Source organism: Mirounga leonina, unplaced genomic scaffold (genome assembly GCF_011800145.1).
Source record: "Mirounga leonina isolate KUSES-001 unplaced genomic scaffold, KU_Mleo_1.0 Mir_177, whole genome shotgun sequence".
NCBI classification, from domain to species: Eukaryota; Metazoa; Chordata; class Mammalia; order Carnivora; family Phocidae; genus Mirounga; species Mirounga leonina.
Genome location: NW_023270459.1, coordinates 7,871,625 through 7,891,012, shown reverse-complemented (window position 1 = coordinate 7,891,012; position 19,388 = coordinate 7,871,625). Strand labels below are relative to the sequence as shown.

The 19,388-nt window shown below is 52.1% G+C and overlaps 1 protein-coding gene across 2 annotated transcripts in view; it reads right to left on the bottom strand.

The window, feature by feature from the left end:
- The window catches only part of TSHZ3 (teashirt zinc finger homeobox 3), a 101,272-nt gene that overhangs the window by 12,296 nt on the left and 69,588 nt on the right, over nucleotides 1-19,388 (bottom strand). Inside the window, exons 2-4 of one of the 2 annotated variants that reach the window (XR_004682558.1) lie at nucleotides 10,347-10,467; nucleotides 8,403-8,648; nucleotides 622-1,504 (exon numbers count right to left, since the gene is read on the bottom strand). Coding sequence is in view for 1 of the 2 variants with exons in the window: in XM_035023537.1 (XP_034879428.1) it covers nucleotides 15,356-18,561 (3,206 nt within the window). In the remaining variant the exon portion in view is untranslated. Of the gene's footprint in view, nucleotides 1-621; nucleotides 1,505-8,402; nucleotides 8,649-10,346; nucleotides 10,468-13,635; nucleotides 18,562-19,388 lie in introns of those variants that run through there. The other variant, XM_035023537.1, reaches the window with a different exon arrangement.

Genomic DNA, 19,388 nt, shown 5'->3' with positions numbered 1-19,388 from the left:
GTTCTCCAGAAACCCTCGTTCTTGCAACTCAGGACGCTGGGTGGGGACAGGACTGGTCAGTGTTTGCACTAGAAGCTGGGAACTTAGGCAGGGAGACGGAAGGGAGCACATCTATGATGCTTCATGTGTCTCCTACCAAGCCCACCAGACCCCTTCAAATCATCAGATAGCCAGGACCGGGCTCAGTGTTCTGTCTCAGGCATTGGGAGAACCCTCAGGCGAGGCCCAGAACTCAGGTCTCCCTTGGGACTGAAACAGGCCCAGTCAGCCAGATTGGGTCCGGCTGGGGGAGAAGAGGGGACGACTCTCTGATCTGATTTTTAATAATTAGAACAGCATGGAAGGTATGGGGCTTTGGCATATCGTCTGCCCTGGCCTGTGCTCATTTCCCAGTTCTAAATGTTGAGAGCACAGACTTTTGCCCCCTGCAGACCAGGCTTACCAGCCTCTGCATTCTTTCAGGAGCAGAGCTCGGGGGCTGGGGCCCCCTGCTCTTTGCCCCAGGCGCTCATGCCCAGTTCTGAGACCCAGCAACTCCTCCCCTCCCCCATCCCGCCAAGCCTGGGTTCCTCTCTTGTCCTCCCCAGGCTGAGCCCCTGTCTGGGTCACGGTCACACTCACCAGCCTCGTCCACGTCCGATTCATCTCTTGCAATGGTTTCTCTTGGACGTCAACTACGGACAGGCAGTCAGACGACACTACATAAAGGTCCAGCCATTGGCTGCCCCCTCCCCATCCGTGGGTAGGTCTGCATTAGGAGTCTGTGGCCGAACCCGAAGCTCAGAACTCAGCCTCAGCACCCAGCTGGCCTCTGGGTGCATCCTCCCAGCACGTGTTCATCTCCGGGCAGCCCAGTGCGGCAGTTTGTAGAAACGTGCATTCATTTCCAGGTAGCCCTTCTTCCAGGAGGAAAATGAGCCTCTGTCTCATTAAAAGAGGGAGAACACACATTTGCGGAGCCTCTCCTGTGGACCAGGCACCGTGCTGGGTGAGAATGCGGACCCGCTGTCTATTTTGCTGTGAGGGGTGTGGCGCTCACCTGGAAAACACAGCTCTTAGAACAAAGGAGTACATTGCTCCAGGGAAGGAATGGCCTTTTGAGAGGCTGGCTGTGAGAGCCCCCACTGAGGAGACAGTGAGCTGGGGAATCAATTCAGCCCATGCATTTTTTCATTAATTAAGCAAATGTTTAGTGGGTGCTTTCCGTGTGCCAGGACTCCCCCAGCCTTGGCACTGCCTGGGCGGGGGGGGCGGGCGGTGTGCAGGCTGTCACGAAGTGGCCAGAAGTGCATGCCCTCCGCCAGCCACCCAACATCTGTCTGACATCCAAGAGAGCATCTTCTGAGCCCAGAAGTCAAGCTTGCCTTCTCCAAGGAGGCTCCGAGAGGCAACGGCGTCGGAGCGCGGGGGAACGGTAAGTCCGAAGTGTTTCCTGGGAAAGAGGAGGAAGTGCCGGTGAAGCACAGCCTGCAGGGTGGCCGTGGAGGGGCAGGGCTGTCTCTCCCTAGGAAGGAAGAAAGAAGAAGTCCAAATTAGTCATGTTGTATTACTTCTTTTTATGGCAATGCTCTGAAAGTCTGCAAATGTCAGCATGTTAATTTACTGTCACTCAGTGATATTATTTCATCCTTTCAAAAATGTGTTTCTTGCATTTTCAGTAGCATACTCCAAGTGTTCTCCATCTCAAAGTTTCTATAGATAGTGCGACTACTTTCACTCTGACCGGTGCCAAAATGTAGAAATTCATCGCTGGCTGTAGCCACATATATGTTACGAGTGGAGTCGGGGACTCGGGTTTCCTGCTTGCAGAGCCCGGGGGAGAGGTCTGATTTTTCTCTCTGTTCTCCTTCTACCACCCCTCGTCCTCCTAAAATGCTCTGGGGTTTCTCTCTCAAGGAACGCGCCGAGATAAATCGAATAGAGAGAAATTTTAAGGAATCAGTCATGGCTGGGTTTGTATATTGAAGCCTGAGCCCTCCCCGTCTCCAGACGCAGCCCACCCCCCACCCGGCTGCTTCTCCTATGGTGGCAAACTTATTTCAAAAATTCTGATGAAACACTTGGTAAATTTTGTTATTCTGTGATGATAATAAATCATTATAGCCTTAAACACTTCTCTAGCTTGGAGCCTCAGCCACAAATTATCTTGTCATTCTGACCAAAACATTCTCCAAAAAAGCTTGACAAGTGCTAAAACCCAGAACATGAAACCATGTGTTGTTGTGAAAGCAAGATTCAGAAATGTCAATTAATTAGATTAAGAGGCTACTTTTAGCTTTACTCGTGTTGCCAAATAACCCTTAAAATACGCATAGCAGTGGAAATCTACCTCCGTGGTACAGTACTTCTGTGCCGAAGGAAGACAATGGATCGGACTAATGGACGGAATTATTGTATCTGTCAGCCTGCTCGAGAGAATGATCTAGAAGCAAATGTCTTGCTTCTTTTTCCACAATGTGGCTTCCCAAGCTGGGTAAATCCTGCCATTTATGAATTCAAGTAGTTCCCTGCACCCCGCCCCTCTGAAATCATCTACAGATCTAGAAGGAAAAGTCAAGCCTTTTTTGTATGCCTTTACTAAGAAGATGGATTTTTAATGTCTTTCTGTGCTTTTTTTTTTTTTAATTTGCATTTGCATTTTGAAGTTCACTTTGTAAAAAAAAAATATATACATCATGGAGAAATTATTTAAATGTTTTTTTATCCCTGTTTCTTGAAAATCTTATCTTTAAATAATCTATATCCTCCATTTTATTTATGCCATAAACTGTTCCTATATTTTAATGGTCTGTTTGCTTTAAAAGGGGTTGTTGGTTTTAATAGCTCAGTTACTATCTTTGTAAACTAAACTCCTTCTGACGAAATTCGAGCAGATCATCTCTGCCTGTGTGTGGAAGGCACATTCCAACCCCTGAAAAGGAAATTTAAGCCAAATAAATGTTCTGCCCAAATTAAAATACATAAAATGAATAGTTAAGTTGGACAAGAGCTGATGGACGGAGCAGTTGGGACATGTGGGTGTTGGGAGAGCTGGCTGCCAGGCAGGGCCTCAGGAGAGAAAACCCAAATGAAATTAATTTCCCGACCCCCTTTATCCATTCCTCAGGGCTAATTGATTGCAGTGTTGGCATGATGTCTTCCTTGGGCGAGTAAATGGGGCAGGGCAGGTGGCACTGGGAAGGGTGATGTGAGGTCATTCCCTACAAGGACCTTTGGGGTCCCAGCCCCTGCACCCAGCCATGGCTCAGCACCTTCTCTGCCCCCATCAGCCCTCCTGGGGGGACAGGGGCTGAGAATTCACCTCCATGTTCTCAACGGCAGCTGTGCCCACCTGGATTCTATTATAATCCATGTGGATTCTGACACTAACTTTATGACAGGGCATTTCTGCGGAGGAAGGACACATCTGCTCACACAAAGAAATGGCGGGGGTGGGCGGGGAGGGCAGGATGGAAGACGTCTGAGGCTGAGAGAGGAGTCCCTCCCCTCTTGGCATGCACAGCCTTGCCACCCACCGCCCACTGTACTCCCAGCAGCGAGCGTGAGGAGCCAGAAAGGCATAAAAGGCCAGCGGCTGGGCTGACCCACCCTGCTGGTCCAGGCAAGGTGTGCCCCGGGCCGGGGGCGGGACTTCCTGTGGGCGGGACTTCCTGCGCAGAGCCATTTCCGGCGGGATGTCATTCTGTGTAGCCCAGGAGGCGGCGGGGCTCCGCGGCGGCTCGCCAGGTTCCCGCATCTCACGGTTCCTGCGGGTGCCCGCACTCGTTGTACTTCCCTCCCCTCTCAGCCAATCTCACTGTTGCTAGCCAGCAATGAGGCAATGAATGAGCTGTACAGAAGCCCTAAGTTATCTCTGGAACTAGATGGGTAATAAACACATAAATAAGTAAATAATTAAATAACTAAATAAAATAAAACGGATGAGTGAGGCATCCAGGGCTCCAGTCTCCCTGGAAGAAGTAGCACTGGGTAGTGGAAACAGCCGGGGGGAAGGGGACGGCCTGAGCTCTAGAAGCAGCTCTGCGGCCGACATGGAGTGTCATCTTGGCCGAGTCGCTCCCCCGGCTCACTGGGAGCCCTCCCACTGAGCCCAACAGCCCCCGGCTTAATGCGTGCGGGAGTGCAGGGGCCAGACGGAACGCGGGCGTTGGCGCAGCCAGGCGGCAGGTGCTGCCCATACTCCCTCCGCCCCTCCTCTGTCCCTGCCAGGGGCTTCCTACTGCAAGACCCCGGGTCTCTAAGCCGGTGGGAGCCCCGTCTTCCATGCCCCGGGAGCAGCGCTCAGCCAGGTTCAGACGGGAGTCAAGAATCCCCGTCTGCCTGACCCTCAGATGTGACCACTCTTGATTTCCTGGCACAATCCTACAGAGCTTTCCAGCGTGCTCAAGTCCCATTGACCCCGCGGGCAGCCTGCTCCTTAATGCATCTGGAACTGGCTTCCTCTCCTTTCCTGTCTCACCACCCCCTGCCCCCCACCCCCTGGCTTCCACCTGTGCTTTCTGGGACCACCTGTCAACGGACCGGCCTCAACTCAAATTCTGGTCTCAGCCTCCACTTCCCGAGGAGCCTGGCCTACCGGACAAATAGGTGGAGATGGGGACCAACCTGAGAGCTGATGCTCCCCCTGAAATGGGCAGCCACGTGCTGTCACAGAGGAGTGTGGCCTCTAGAGGTCTGTCTAAAATCTCCCAGTTTTCAAAATTTGGCAACGAATTAAAGTTTGGTTTGTTTTGTGTTTAAGTGTGGCTCACACCAGGCAATCTGCAGGTCATACTCAGTCCATAGGCCACATTTGACAACCTCTGCCAGCTAAACATTCTGTGTTCAGTTTAGGTACCAGAGATTCCAGCTTTCTAGAATTTACTTTCTAGTAAATTCTGGTCCGCAGCCATATCAGGGTCTAGGAAGTGCAACAGAAAGGACAAAAAGCCTTTGGGCAAAGAAGCCCCCCTCTCTGCAGGGTGCAGGGCCTCCAGCTGTACCTTAAGAAGAGAGTAGCCCAGAGTTCCCCAAGGTTAGCGGTGTCCAGGGACACTTCCAGCCCAAGGAAGATGAGACGCTGCCCACCCCGCCTTGTGCCCGCTACCAGGAGAAGCTGCCCCTAGGGGCCAGTGGCAATCCCATAGCTTGTCTTCTCACCAGGCTTATCCCCACTGCCCCCTGGAAAATTGAGATCCTTTATTTAGAGGAGCCACCTCCTGAGGAATCTGAGAACCTCACTGGAGCTCACCACCCCCTTGGCAAAGCTGAGGCTCTAGACATTACTCAAGATACAAAGAGAAACATCTACCAACCTGTAGACAGAGCCATCTGCATCCCAAACTTGAACCCTAAGTGTACGGCTTGAACCTGACCTTGCAACAGAGGAAGGACTGCAGCTTTGGGCCTGGAACCAAGTTGAGGTGAACCTTTGACATCCCCCCCCACCATGCTGAGCAGAATCACAGTTGTTGTCCAGGAAGGACCCAATCCTGGCCACCCAAAGTGCTGGCTCCCACCATGGTGACAGGAAGCTCCTTCCCTTCAAGGTCGCTGAGCAGAACCTATGAGCAGGTCATACCTTGAAGGGAAAACTGCCCAAGCATGAAGCTGAGACAGAGGGGTGGGGGGAGACAGGGAGAGAGAGACAGACAGACAGAGGTAGAAAGAGAGAGTGAGAGAGAGAGAGGGAGAAACTGAGGGAAACAGAAGCGGGGGGAGAGACAGAGATAGAGACAGACAGAGAGGGAGAGAAAAACAGAGATAGAGACAGAGAAACAGAGAGACAGGGAGGGAGAGCTTCCTGGGATATCACTGAAGCACCTATGTCCAGCAGTTGCTGACGCCACTCTGCTTGGACTTCATGTACCTGGGCCACCCTTCCTTTCTTTGCTTGAGATCCTGAACCGATTCTTGCCAACAGCATCTCGACAAGCACTCCTGACGCCCAAGCCTGGGAAGGAAGGGGCGCCCTGTGCGTTACAAGTTCCGGAAGGCAGCAGGAGGGACCCACCACCATGGCCCGTGCGTGGACTTCAGGGAGCCCACGGACCCTGTCATTAAGCCAATGAATAGATGTGCCCATAAGCACTTCGCAAGCCCTATGTGGTCGAGAAACTGTGGAAGAAATCCTAGAAAGACCCCCATGTGAGAAACACTGGAATGGATAAAGAAAACATCGATGGGCCCAGTAGTGCTTAATTTCAGGTGATCCAGTGGGTGCTTCTCAGGAGGTGACAGGCTAAGGCCATTGGCCTCAACATCTCTAGGCGTAGCCAGAAGGCAGCCAAGCCATCGGCCTTCCGGTGGTTTCTCACAAAGAGGGGCCGTAGCCTCCCATGCTCTCCTCTCCCTGCCATCTCCAAACTTACCTGACCCTCAAGGTCCAGCCCAGGCCTGCCTCGCCAAAGACAGGCTCCCTGCCAGGGCACCTCATGTTTCAGGGACTGAGCCTTGTAATCCCACTTTGTTTGCTGCCCATCTTCATTCTTACTCGGACGTTTGACATTTATTTGTCACTACTATTTTGTCTGCTTTCTCCAGCTTGGCTCCAAACTCACTCAAGTCCAGCATGGGCCTCAGGCATTTTTTCCCTTGCTCCTGGTGCTGGCCCAGGGCGGGGGCGAGCTGCCCTCTGATCACGTGGGGAGGTGAAGGCTCAGCCCCACTGGGAATTGTGCAGGGTCCAACGAGGCCTTACCAGTGCCCCACCTCATGCCTCAGGCACACAGAAGCTCCTCAGACCTTCTTTCAAGACAAATGGGTCCCCATGTTTAGGAAACCAACCCCTACTACTAAATGGGCCATGGTGCCAAAGTCCCTTACACAGACTGGGTAGTTAGGACTCTCTGGAGGTCTGGGCACCCTCCGCCATCTGCTCCCAGAGCCTTCAGGGAGCCCTTGCCCCAGGCCCCCTGTCCTTCCCCTGCCCCACTCTGTCCTAGCCCTGTCTCTCCATGGTAGAGAGAGAGGGGCTAGCTTTCCAGTGGACGCCTCACATCTCCGCCTTGAGTCTATTTAGGGGAACGGGTCCATCTCTTGTACAGCCTTGAGGGACCCCCACCCCCACCCCTGGATCAGATTCCTGCAGGAGTGGGGCTGGAGGGAGTCTAGAGAGCAGAGAAAGCAGCCCAGACCCCTAAGCACATTGTCGTTTGTGATCGTTTTTTCCAGATTATGTGCGGCCTTGTTGATCACGTGAATATTGACAACCTCTGAGAAGGCTATAATAAGAAGCTGGAGAAAGCATTTGAAGGCAGGTTCCATCTGTTCAATGGTCAGCCCTCGAGGAGTGCAGAGAAGGCAGAGGAGGGGGCTACTTTCATATGCTCGTCCTCCCCTTCCCCACCCCTCAGGCCTGGGCCCACCCCGTGGCTCAGTTACCCCCCTGCCCTGGGAGAATCTGGGGTGTCGGGCAGCCCGTGATGAAGCTGCAGGCCCCTGAGTCCAGACACGCAGTCCCTGACTGAAACTCACCGGCCCCAGGTCAAACTCCTTCCAGAACCACAGCCCCCTTGGCGGTAAGGGATTGAGTGGGGGGGAAGCAGGCGACTGGGTTTATGCTCAGCCTGCCTTTCTAGTGTTTCTGCAAACAGGAGCCTGGCTGACCTTCCTGAGAGTGACAGTGTGCCCGGGGAAGGCGGCACCTTACACATAGCTCCCACAGCAACCCCCCAGCCGGCCTCCCTCCCCGGATGGCGAGGGTGAAAACCACGTGGGAGAAGGTCTTTGCTTCTTTGGGGGTGTCCAAACAGCAGGACGCCCCCTTATCTCAGCTGGGGGCCTCGAGCCACATCCCTGGCTCGGGAGGTGGCCAATCCCAGCAACTGCATCCACGTGCCACTTCACCACGGAGAGGGGACAGCCGCACGGACCTCGGTTGGACAAGCACAGCGCCTTGGGCCTGGGGCTCGGCCTTCCCCGGGAGGGGGCCAAGGGCTGCGGACGGGCCGGGCTGGGCGAGGACCGCGCCACATGCGTCCCCAGCCCAGCCACGCCGCCTCGGCCGCCGCCTCGCGGGTCCCCTCGCCAGCGGGCAAGCCTCCCTTCTCTCCCCCCGGCCACATCGACTTCCTTCTGAGGGCTGTCACTGCAGCCCTTCAAACCCATTTGACTGGGTTGGGGCACATGACACTGTCACCAACTCAGTTTTCATTAGGCGGCTGCTTCTCTGTTAGCCTAGCCAAGCAGAAGAACTCAAACACATGCACAAATTAAATCGACATCCAAACTCCACCAATATACAAAGCAATTTAAATGATATTCATTAGAGCGATGACAAGCCCTGATGAGGCTTTCAGGAGCCGGGTCCTTCAGCTTTTGCCGACTCGGTTTCATGGTCACTGAGGCGGAACTCCCGAGACTGTACCTCCTTTTTTTTTTTTTTTTAAGCTGAGAAAATGACTCCTTCCTGACACACCTACCTCATTCTCTCTCTTCTCTCTCTCTCTTCCTCCCCGCTCTGTCGCCGTTTGGCCGGCCCTGGCTTCCGGACCCAGGTATCGTCCTGAACCGGGGAGCCACATAAAGGAAAAAGGCAGCCAGTCTGACTTCTTTTTTCCATAAATGCTCCAATTAAAACAGATTTCAGTTTCTCGTAATTTCATTTCACTTGGCCTGGGAGATCTCTAACTCATAATTATGACGGTCGTAAATGTGTCCCTGGAATCCTGCGGTGGGAAGAAAAAAAAAAAAGTAATGGAAGTGAGATGTTGAAACGTACTAATTTTTAAAATGTAAACCCCCCTAAATTTAAAAAGTCGTTTCCAAAGTCTTATTTATATATTTTAAATTTTAAAGAGAGAGCAGGATGGACCCCCGCTCCCCCACCCCCACTGCAGCTACCTGGGACTACAGCAGAGGAGCTGGGTTCCCGGTGGGGTCACGGGACTCGGGGTCCTCATGCGTGGGGGCTAGGAGCCGGGCCAGGCTCCCAGCCATGTCTGAGTCCCCAAGCCCCAGAGAAGGATTCAAGTCCATTTGGGCAAAGAGAGCAGCGCAAGGACTGCGCGGGATTGTTCGCCAGCTAAGGGCAGAGCAAGGTCACGGCCACATCCATCAGATCTCTGGGCTTCGGAGTTTGCAGCCCAGATAATATCCACAGCAGGGGGGATGATCAGCAACTTCATACACTGATGCCTGCACTTCTGTTTATAATTTTATGCTCAAGGTTAATTATGTGTGTCCTTGGCTTTGATCAGAGATATTAGCACGTGAGAATGTTGCCTGCGCCCATATTGGCAAAGGAAGGATTCTTAGAAATACCCAGGACTGGAGGCACACTTTCATCTTCAAGCCATGAGCTCTTTCCTACTTGGGAAAAACAGCACTGTCCAAACCAACTTTCTGTGAGGACAGGAGCGTTCCGTATCCGGGCTGCCCCCCCCAAAGTGTAACCACTAGCCACATGTGGCTACTGAGTGCTTGGAATGTGGCTGGTATGACTGAAGAACTCAGCTTTTCATTGTATTCAACTTAAATTTGAGTAGGGCTGGTGGCTCCCATATTGCACAGCACGGGTTAGACAGTAAAGAAGAGGGTATCCTAACGCCTGAGTGGCTAATTGTGGACGTTAATCTCTGGAAAGAGGTCACCTTGCTTATCATCATTATCATCAGGAATGATTTATTAAGGATATATTAGTGTATGACATTATATAAAGGTGGTGGAGAAGCAGTTCCTCTGATCTTCTATCATTGGGACTTAATTTTGAAAACACCTGGCTCTTTGGACCAGGGGTAGGGCCCGGAGCCCCGAATGCGGAGCCTCAAGAAGCCACTAACTTTGCTTCAGATCACTCCTGATGTCCAAAGCTGTGGCCTGACCGAGTCACCATCTGTCTGTCCGGACATCATGGACCGTCAGGCCACGGACCGACAATTTGGCCCATCCGTTGTCTTGGCAGGGCAGGGAACACGGTCCCAAATCAAAGGTGCTTTGGGATGAACTGCCAAAGCCCACCCAGGACAGGGTTTGCTTGCCTTTTAAATCGTCCTGGGGATGGCCTCCTGGCAAATCCTTGGGGAGAGAAAAATGGTGCCTCTAAGTCCAGCAGCATCTCCCTCCGGCTTGGAGAAACCCAATGGAGTGCGAGGAAAATCAAGCACGTCCCTGGAAACAAAACCCTGTGGTGAACCGCTCCTCCACACTGACATGGGGGGTCCGGCCCTCGGCTGCCACAACGTTGCCACACCACGCACGCGAAGGTGGGGCTTGTCGGAAAGGAGCTTTTCTTCCCAGAAGCTTTATGCTGAGAGACAGAGCTGAAGCCTTCCCCAAAGGAGTGAGATTGTTCCCGAAGCTAACTATAGCATATTTTGCAAAGGCCAGCGCGCCCTGGAATTGCGTGGGCACACAGGCACGAGTACCTTTTCCGTGGCTCCGGAGGTCAGCTGCAGGCTGAAAGGCATCGACTGGCACGGGGTCCCACGGGAAATGCATTTTCAGGTTTCCTTTTGCCAAAGATTACACGTGCTTACTAATAAATCCCTAGGGAGAAAAAAGGTTAGTGTTTCTATTACCAAAAGAATAACTATCTGGCAGAGTAAAAATGGTAATTTCTCCATTAGCTAAAAGGATAATAGCTATTATTTTAAAGTTAAAGTATTTATTATTAAAGAGTGGCGCTGGGGTTCGTGTGTTTTCATTTTTATGATTGCTTCCTATAATACAAAGCGTATTGTTTTTGTGCTAAATAGTCAACAGAATAAAATGCCATTGCAATTTTCCAATTTCAAAAGAACTTCACAGATGAATTTGAAAAAATAAAATCATTTATTTATTTATTTTTCTTTCTTTCCTATTCGATGACTTAGAAATCTCTGGAGACAACAGTTTTAACACCGGATTTGCAAAATGCAGCCTTGCTTCCCATCAGCTCCCGTCCTTCTCCACTGTCAGGGTTCTGCTCTCAAGAAGGTGCTCAGCTCTCCCCAGCACTGGGAATAGGTAATAGGGCCCCCTTCCTCTGCAGTATTTTTTGGTCACCAGGCCTTGTGGCACGGTCGGTGGTCAGGGGTTGGGGGCAGGGAAGTCGACCTAGCTGGAGTGGTCTGAACTTGAGAAAAGGAATCAGGACCACAGCCCTGAATTCTGCTGGGGAGGTTCACACTTCCACCTGAGCAGAACACCCTGGGGAGAGGCGCCTCTTTGGTGGCTATCAATATATATATATATATATATATATTTTTTTTTTTTTTCCTTTTGCAGAATGAAAATAGAACGGAGATGCCAGGGAGATCTGGGTCCTCATCATAACCAACCCTCTCTAACTATGTACGATTTTGGTTAATTATAGAATTCTTGCTGCCTAAAACTTAAAGATACATCACTGATATTTTTGCTAAATGTTGACTGCAGCGAATAGCTAAGATGTGGCATATTGATTTCTTGTTGTGAAGTGAGCTGTTCAAGCTCCATTTAAGATTTTCATCTTGCATGTAGCCCTGAGCACATCATAGCACCATAAATTAGTTAAATTGCACATTTATCACAAATGTTATTTTAAGATACTGTGTAAATGTGATGGCTGGAAGATATACAGTAGGACTGCAACAAGCCTGGGCTTGGGCGGGGTGAGGTCGGGGTCACCTACACACCTGTGATTAAAACCTCCCTCACTTGGCACCGTCCCTCCTCCTCCCAGGGCCCGTTTAAAGACCTGACTGGGAGGCCCCATCCCTTCCCATACTCGCATCCTCTACCAGCACCAGCCTCAGGAGAACCAGTGCACAACTACAGGAGATTCAGCATGCCGCTTTAGATCTGCCCGTTTTATCTCCAGACAATCGGGGTCATTCTGGGCTGGGAATGGAAGGCTCTTCCAGGCAGTGGCCCACTCTCTGGCCACGAGAGGGTGCGGTGGCCTCCAGAGTAAATGGCCGTACGTTTCCAAATGGGGTGAGGCCCTAGCCAGTCATACTCACCTCCTCCCAGGACGCACGGTCTGGGGGACTGTCCCTAGGCCAAATTAGGTTTGTGTTCATGACTAGGGCCTTCAACTCCCCGGCTGACTGTGTTTCTTCCCGAGGTAACACTAATTCCTGGGCCCCGTTCCTGCGAGCATCCTTTTCAGGTGCCGAGCTCCAGGTGCCCAACGGGCGAGATCACCTGGTACCCGCCTTGGCTCTAAACCCTCACTTCCACACCCAAAGTGAAAAAGCCTGAAGATAATCCTAGGGTGGGGTGAGGAAGAGATGGGCAGAGTATTGGGTTCTTCTCCCAAACTGTAAAGTGCGGGGGGGGGGGCGGGCACCCTCACTTGCACAAATCCTATCTCCCTTCAAGCCACATGGGCCTGGTGGTGATGGAAGTGTTGTCAGTTTAATCTGTTAGACGCAGGACTTTGGATTCTAATAAACTGATGCTATATTTAACCTGTGAAAAATTCAAGAGTGGAAATCTGGGCTCCAGGATGTGAAGATGCGGGAGGCACGGGAGGGAGGGTGCTGTCCCCTGAGCCGGGTTCCAGGGGGAGCTGGCCCCCCACCCCGCCCCCGGGAGGAATGCATTGTGTGCCACACTCCTCCCAGGTAAAGGCCCACGGGGCACACCACTACTCAGAGAGGGACCAGGCCCGCGGAGGAGCCGGGGAAGGAGCCAGGCCCGCCGCCCAGAAGGGAAAGCCCGCTGCGCCCCGCCTGCAGACGCAGCGCAATTGTGTGGCTAGATCACCAGGCACGAGCAGAGCCAGCACGGTGCTCCCGATTTGCCAAAAACCCGTCTGAAACTCTAGTGAGGGTCTCTCTAAAAACTCGCAGAGACATGGATTGCCGAGAGAAAAGTAGAGCAGACAGAAATTTGGGATTCATCTTGACAAAAGGGGCAGGGATGAAACGGGAAGAAACGTAGGCGTGTTGCCGAACATCTCTGAAAGGGTTTAATTTAAATTTTTAATAAAAGAGTATTTTTTTTTTTAAGTTGAGGTGTTTCATGTATTATGTGGATGTAATACATCTCTCATTTGTATAATTCTAGGTTAGGAGCTCTGATTCTGCATAACTGCGAGAGTAGTTTGAATGTAGTAATAAAGGTATTTTACAATTTTACATGATGTTCCCAGCGTTTTGTTGGCATGATTTGCCAGGGCTAATAAAAGCTTGTGATTATCATATAAATGCTCTCCCCACTCCTCCCGTGTGTGGGTTCAGTCCCACCCCCACCCCCGACTCCCCACCGCCACCCTGCACCTCCTTATCTGGGCACAGCAGAGAGCAAGTTCTGGTCCCAGAGTCCACCTTCCCGGCGTGGCTCTGTTTCCTGCTCCGTGAAAAGCCCGAATCCACAGGAAGGAACCGCCCTGCACCGAGTCTGAGTCTTCCCCACACCTGCCTCCTGCAGGGCTCAGGGCCCTGACTCCTCACGCACGTCCCGGAGGGAGACCAAACCCCTGGCCCCCAAGCGCGCGGGTCGCCAGGGGTGTGACCCGAAGCTCTGCTCCCGAATAAGTTTCTAACACCGCCTTCGCAGAGAGAAGCCAACCTCACGCGAAAGTCTTCCTTTCTCTAACGTTCTCTTCTCAGGGAAAATTCTGTCCACGCAGGCTCTGCAAAGGGGGCTCCCTGCTCTCCAGACACCAAAGTTCACTAAAACTCCCCTGATTTACGGGCAGCTTCCGACTGCCAGCACCTGGCAGACACAGCAACCGACTCAGTCATAAACAGATCGCATACAATTTAATTTTAATGTGCTCGTTAGTCGTAGCACATTTCAGACAGAATTGTGAACGCAACACAAAATTATAGCAAAAAGACAATTTTAATGCTGCCGTAGAAAAAAGGGTTATATGAAGAGTCACATAATGGTGGTTCATTGTCAACAACAAAACAGGGCACAGAGTATGTTACAGTGTCTGTGCTGTTTACATGCCAATATTTTATACATAGGTTCTCATATGGTGTCAGCTGTCAGTTACTTCTGCAAATTAACTGCCAAAAATGGAGAAGAACAGAATCACTTGGAGAGCCGGTAACCACGGGTTACCTTTCATAAGCCTAAAGATAAAGCTGCAGTGTGGGATCTTGGGAGAATAATTAGGAAGAACAAAACAGAAAGTTACCAATCGAAATAAAAAGGCATCCTACAGTATGGAATAGCAACCAAGAGGGCTTATAAATAAGTGAAAGAGGTTGTATGACAGAATGCCTCATGACTTTTAAGCAAAGTATTACAGTACAAACATTTTAAAGGCTTTATCAATGCTTAGGAGATACAGTACGACTTCTTTTTGTTGCTGTTGCTCTTTTTTTTTTTTTTCCTTTTCAAATAGACTTAACCCTTTGAGCACTGAGTTTATTTTGCGCGTTCTTTGACTTCTAATAAATACCTTTAAAAATCATGTGCAAAATAGTTATGATGCCCGCCATGGATGTCTGTTTCCTGGCCTCGCGTATTCAGGCTGCTCAAAACAAATGATAATATGATGCTAATAAATATGTATAATTTAAACGTGAACCTCTATCAATATAGATGTACTGTATAGCAAAACAAACAATCATACTTTGCTTTCAGATAATGTTTCTGTATACTTTATAAATGCTATCTGTGGTATCTTCTGTATAATTTACAATGTTTGCATGTAAAAAAAAAAATAAACAAACAAACCCATAGACCTTAAAAAAAAAAAAAGAAAGAAAAGAAAAGAAAAGAAAAAAGAAATATACACTATACATAGGCACGGCTTATGCCCAGAGCATGGCAGGTACATAAAACACTGTTGCTATAAATGCAGAAAAAAGGTCATTTAAACCACAATCACATTTTTCATAAGAGAGTCTGAAATCTATACAATATATACATCTATGTTTCAATGTGAAAATAATATTCTTTTAAATTTCAAGGCGTGTTATACCCCTGCAGACCTGCATAAATGGAGGTTCATATTATTAGTTTTAACTAAGCTGGTAAGGAGTTTAAAAAACAGAGCTTCATACATTATTATTATTTTATTTTATTTTTTAACCAAATTAACGCAAAAGTGCTTCAAAGTACTCGGAGGGCTAAAGATGAAAGGGTGAGAAATGCCAGCGCACTCGAGCCGCGTGGAAAAAGTGTGCCCGATTTCGTTATAAATGCTTAATTAAACTGTCTGTTAAATGCATGCAGCTTGAAGCATCGGGGGGATGCTCACAACTAAATCCCATTTACACAAAGTTCCAAACACTTAACCACTGCGTTTTAACCTTCATATTTTACCAGTAACAACAGCTGATTATGCACCTCTATTAAACACTGTACAGTTCTACAAAACAGTCCAGCCCAGAGTGATTCTCCGCAGTTAAAATAAGAACATGTGCCAAGAACAAGACAGAGGGGCCTTAAGGTGCCTGCAACAGTTTCCCTCAAAGCAAATTACGGTCATTTTAATCGAAAGCGAATGCTACTGCTTCTCTAACTCAGAAACGTAGAGAAGGTGGTCTTCTGGGGACTTCCCGTGTGTTTTGCTAAGGTGAAGCTTAACCGCATGCTTGCTCGCAAAGGTCCGATTGCAAAGTTTGCACTGGTAGGAGGTCCCCAGGTCCTCCTCGGGGGAGGACGTCACCAACTTTTCCGAGGGCGACTTGGTTTGTGCTATCTGATTATTAATCTGTTCGGTGGACAGTTTGGACAAGTCCCGTAGCCGGAAGCCCAGGTGTGACTCGAGGTGACTGATGTACGTGGAAGGAGTCCTGATTTGTGACGCACAGTCATTGCAAAAGAACACGGGGTGGCCGGTGTCCAAGTTTTTGAGGAACTTTGTTCCACCTGTCCTTCGCAGCTGGTACTTCACGTTGGCCAGCCAGTGGCTGATGGTGGTCATGGAGAGCCCGGTGAACCTCGAGATGTGCATGCGCTCCTGGGGGCTCAGGTCTGACATGATGTACTTCCCCTCGGAGGTCTGCCGGAGGCTGGCGGCAAACTGGGCCTGGAGGATCAGCAGGTGCTGGGGGTTCCAGTTTGACTGGCGGCCCTTCCTTTTCTGCGCGGGCGTCGCCTCCTCGGCCTCCTCCAGCGTGGCCCCGTCAATGTCAGACTTCTCGGAGATGCTGGAAGGAGTGGAGGACTTTGACGTGTGGCTCTCTGTCAAGTTCTTCAGCATATCGGATATATCTGACAAAGCGTTCTCGCGTAACGGCGAGTTTGACATGAATGATACGACGGCAGATGTCTTCGCCGTTGTCATGGTGGATGAGGAGGTTGCCGGGGACGTGGACGTGGGTGACAAAAGCACTGAACCCAAAGAGCAGCCCTTGTCACTCTTCCCTTTCGTCAAGTCGATGGGCTGGTCGTTGTTGACGTGGTAGAAATAGCGGTCGAGGTGGTCCGCCTTCTTGGACTGCAGGGGCGGCGGCGTGGCCACGGCCGCCTTCTCGGCCAGGCTATTGCTCATCTTGAAAAGCATGCTCATGGGGTCGAGGGCAGGCAGGGAGGGCTTGGCGGCCTTGCCCAGGTGAATGTTCATGACCGACTGGAGGGCGCTCAGAGGGTTCACGAAAGGCTGCTCGGGCGGGTGGTCAGTGATGATGGCCGTGCTACTGTTGAGGCTGCTGCTCATGGGCTTCACCAGCTCCTTGCCGTTCTCCACCGGCTCGGCCGGGGGGCTCCCCTCCTTGCACCCGTCCCGCCGGGGGCTGGGGCTGCCCTCCTGGCTCTTGAAGCTCCTGTCGCTGGATGCCTCCATCTTGACGGGCTCACTGATGTCGCTGCTGCACGGGGACGGGGTGGCCCGCTTGGGCGGAGACAGCCTGCCCTCCGGCTCCTTCAGCTTCTCCTCCACTTTGGCCACTTTCTCCGTGACTTTCTTCACCAGCTCCTCCATGGCGTGGAAGTTGGTCTTGGGCATGGGCGAGGTCTGGCTGCTGGGCGGGGAGACCAGGGTCGGGTTTTTCGTGGGAGACCCGAGCTCGCTGTTGCCAAACATGGGTTTCAGGGGCGTGCTCTTCCCCGAGGAGCCCAGGGACAGCTTCATCATGTTGGGGAGCTGGTAGGCGGCGTGGATGCTGGGGTAGCCCCCCCAGCTGGGGGTGCCGTTCTGGGCCTTGTTGATGGCGGACGTCACGGTGTTTTCCAGGGACTTGAGGATATCCAGGCCCCCCTTGGGGCTCTCCTCGAGGTCGTTCTCCGTCAAGTAGTGGTACTTGGAAGAGACGTCGTACTTCTCCTCTTCCTCGCCGGGCTTCTCCTTCTCCTTGGGCTTCTCGTCGGGGGCCGCCTTCTCCTTGTCGACCTCCTTCTTGACCTCCACGCTCAGCTTCGGGGAGACGCTCGCGGGGGTGTGGGCGGGGGACGCGAAGGTGGTGGCGGCCAGGGGCACGGACTGCACCTTCTCGTCCAGCAGGGTGGTGATGGTGGGCGTGACGGGCGTCTCCATGAGGGGCTTGCCCTTCTTCATGGCCGAGTTGGTGACCTTGATGAAGTGGCCGGTGACCATCATGTGGGCGGTGAGCTCCTGCAGCGTGTCGTGGGAGCTGCCGCACTCCATGCACTTCAAGATCTGGGACTTGCGGGCTTCAAAGTGCCAGGCGTAGCTGGCCCCGTTCTGGTGGCCGTACCGGTTGTTGGGCGTGATGTAGGGGTTGGAGTTCTTCTGCAGCACGTCGTTGGTCTCCGCCATCGCCGCCTTGGGGGTCCCGCCGGCGGAATCCGGGGAGCTGGGCAGCTCGAGCTCCAGCGAGGCCTTCCTGCGCGCGGCGGCGGGGAGGATCTTGGCTGCCACGGGCGTGACGGGTTCCTTCAGAGGCACTTTTTGGTAGTGTTTCGTTTTGATCATGTGCACACTCAGGTCCTGCAGGGACTCGAACGAGTGGCCGCAGTACATGCACTTCAGCACCTTCTGGGCGTCCTCCTTGCCCTCCATCTCCAGCAGGGAGCGCTTGCGGGGCTTGGACCAGCGCTTGGGGTTGTTGTTGTCCGTCTCGTGGTTGTCGTCGCGGTAGTGCCCCGTCTCGTTCATGTGCACGGTCAGCTCCACCAGCGTGTCGTAGGCGGCGCTGCAGTCCTTGCAGCGGAACTTGCTGGCGCCCGTGAAGATGGAGCCGTAGAGCTTGCTGCTCTGCCGGTACAGCTGCACGGTGCTGAAGAGGCTGGGCTCGGGCAGCACGCGGCCCTGCGGCACCTGCTGCAGCGTCCTGGCCACGGCGCTCTGGTGCCAGTCGAAGCTGCCGCTGCTGGTGCTGCTGGTGCTGCTGCTGCTGCTGCCTCCGCCGTTGTTCTTCTCGGACGGGGGCGGGTGCAGGCTGACGTGCAGGCTGGACCAGTAGGAGTTGGACAGGAAGTTGTTGTACACGGCCTTCATCTGCTCCAGGCTGTCCGGCACGGCCGTGTCCTCCGGGGCGGCCGCCGCCTCCTTGCTCTCCTCCTCGTTCTTGACGGAGCCGCTCTCGAAGTCGGCCATGCGGTCGCTGGTCTCGCTGAGGTGGGACTCGCTGTCCGCCTCGTGGCTGGAGAACTCGGCCGCCGGGGAGCTCTGGTAGCTGGGGCAGGCCTTGCCGAGCTCCTTCTCGGGGCACACGTACTTGGCCGGGGGCTCCCCATCTGCCGCGCTCTCCTCGGGCTCTAGGTCTTCTTCCGCCAGGGCGGCAGCCTTGAGCTCGTCGGAAACGTAGGCTGCCGTGAGGGTGGGCGGGACGGGGAGGACCGAGTCGGGGACAAGGAGGGAAAGGGGGAAAGACAGGGAGGGAGGGAGGGAGGGAGGGAGGGAGGGAGGAAGGAAGGAACGAAGGAAGGAACGAAGGAACGAAGGAACGAAGGAAGGAACGAAGGAGAGAAGGAACGAAGGAAGGAAAGAAGGAAGGAAAAAAGGAGAGAAGGAACGAAGCAACGAAGGAAGGAAAGAAGGAACGAAGGAAGGAATGAAGGAACGAAGGAAGGAACGAACGAACGAAGGAAGGAACGAAGGAAAAAAGGAAGGAACGAAGGAAGGAAAGAAGGAGAGAAGGAACGAAGGAAGGAAAGAAGGAAGGAACGAAGGAACGAAGGAACGAAGGAAGGAAAAAAGGAGAGAAGGAATGAAGGAAGGAAAGAAGGAGAGAAGGAACGAAGGAAAGAAGGAGAGAAGGAAGGAAAGAAGGAGAGAAGGAAGGAAAGACAGAAAGAACGAAGGAAGGAACGAAGGAACGAAGGAAGGAAAGAAGGAAAGAAGGAAGGAAGGAAAAAAGGAACGAAGGAACGAAGGAAGGAACGAAGGTAGGAAAGAAGGAAAGGAAAGAAGGAAGGAACGAAGGAAGGAAAGAAGGAAAGAAGGAAGGAAGGAACAAAGGAAGGAAGGAAAAAAGGAACAAAGGAAGGAACGAAGGTAGGAAAGAAGGAAGGAACAAAGGAACAAAGGAAGGAAAGAAGGAAAGAAGGAAGGAACGAAGGAATGAAGGAACGAAGGAAGGAAAGAAGGAAAGAAGGAAGGAACGAAGGAACGAAGGAAGGAAAGAAGGAAAGAA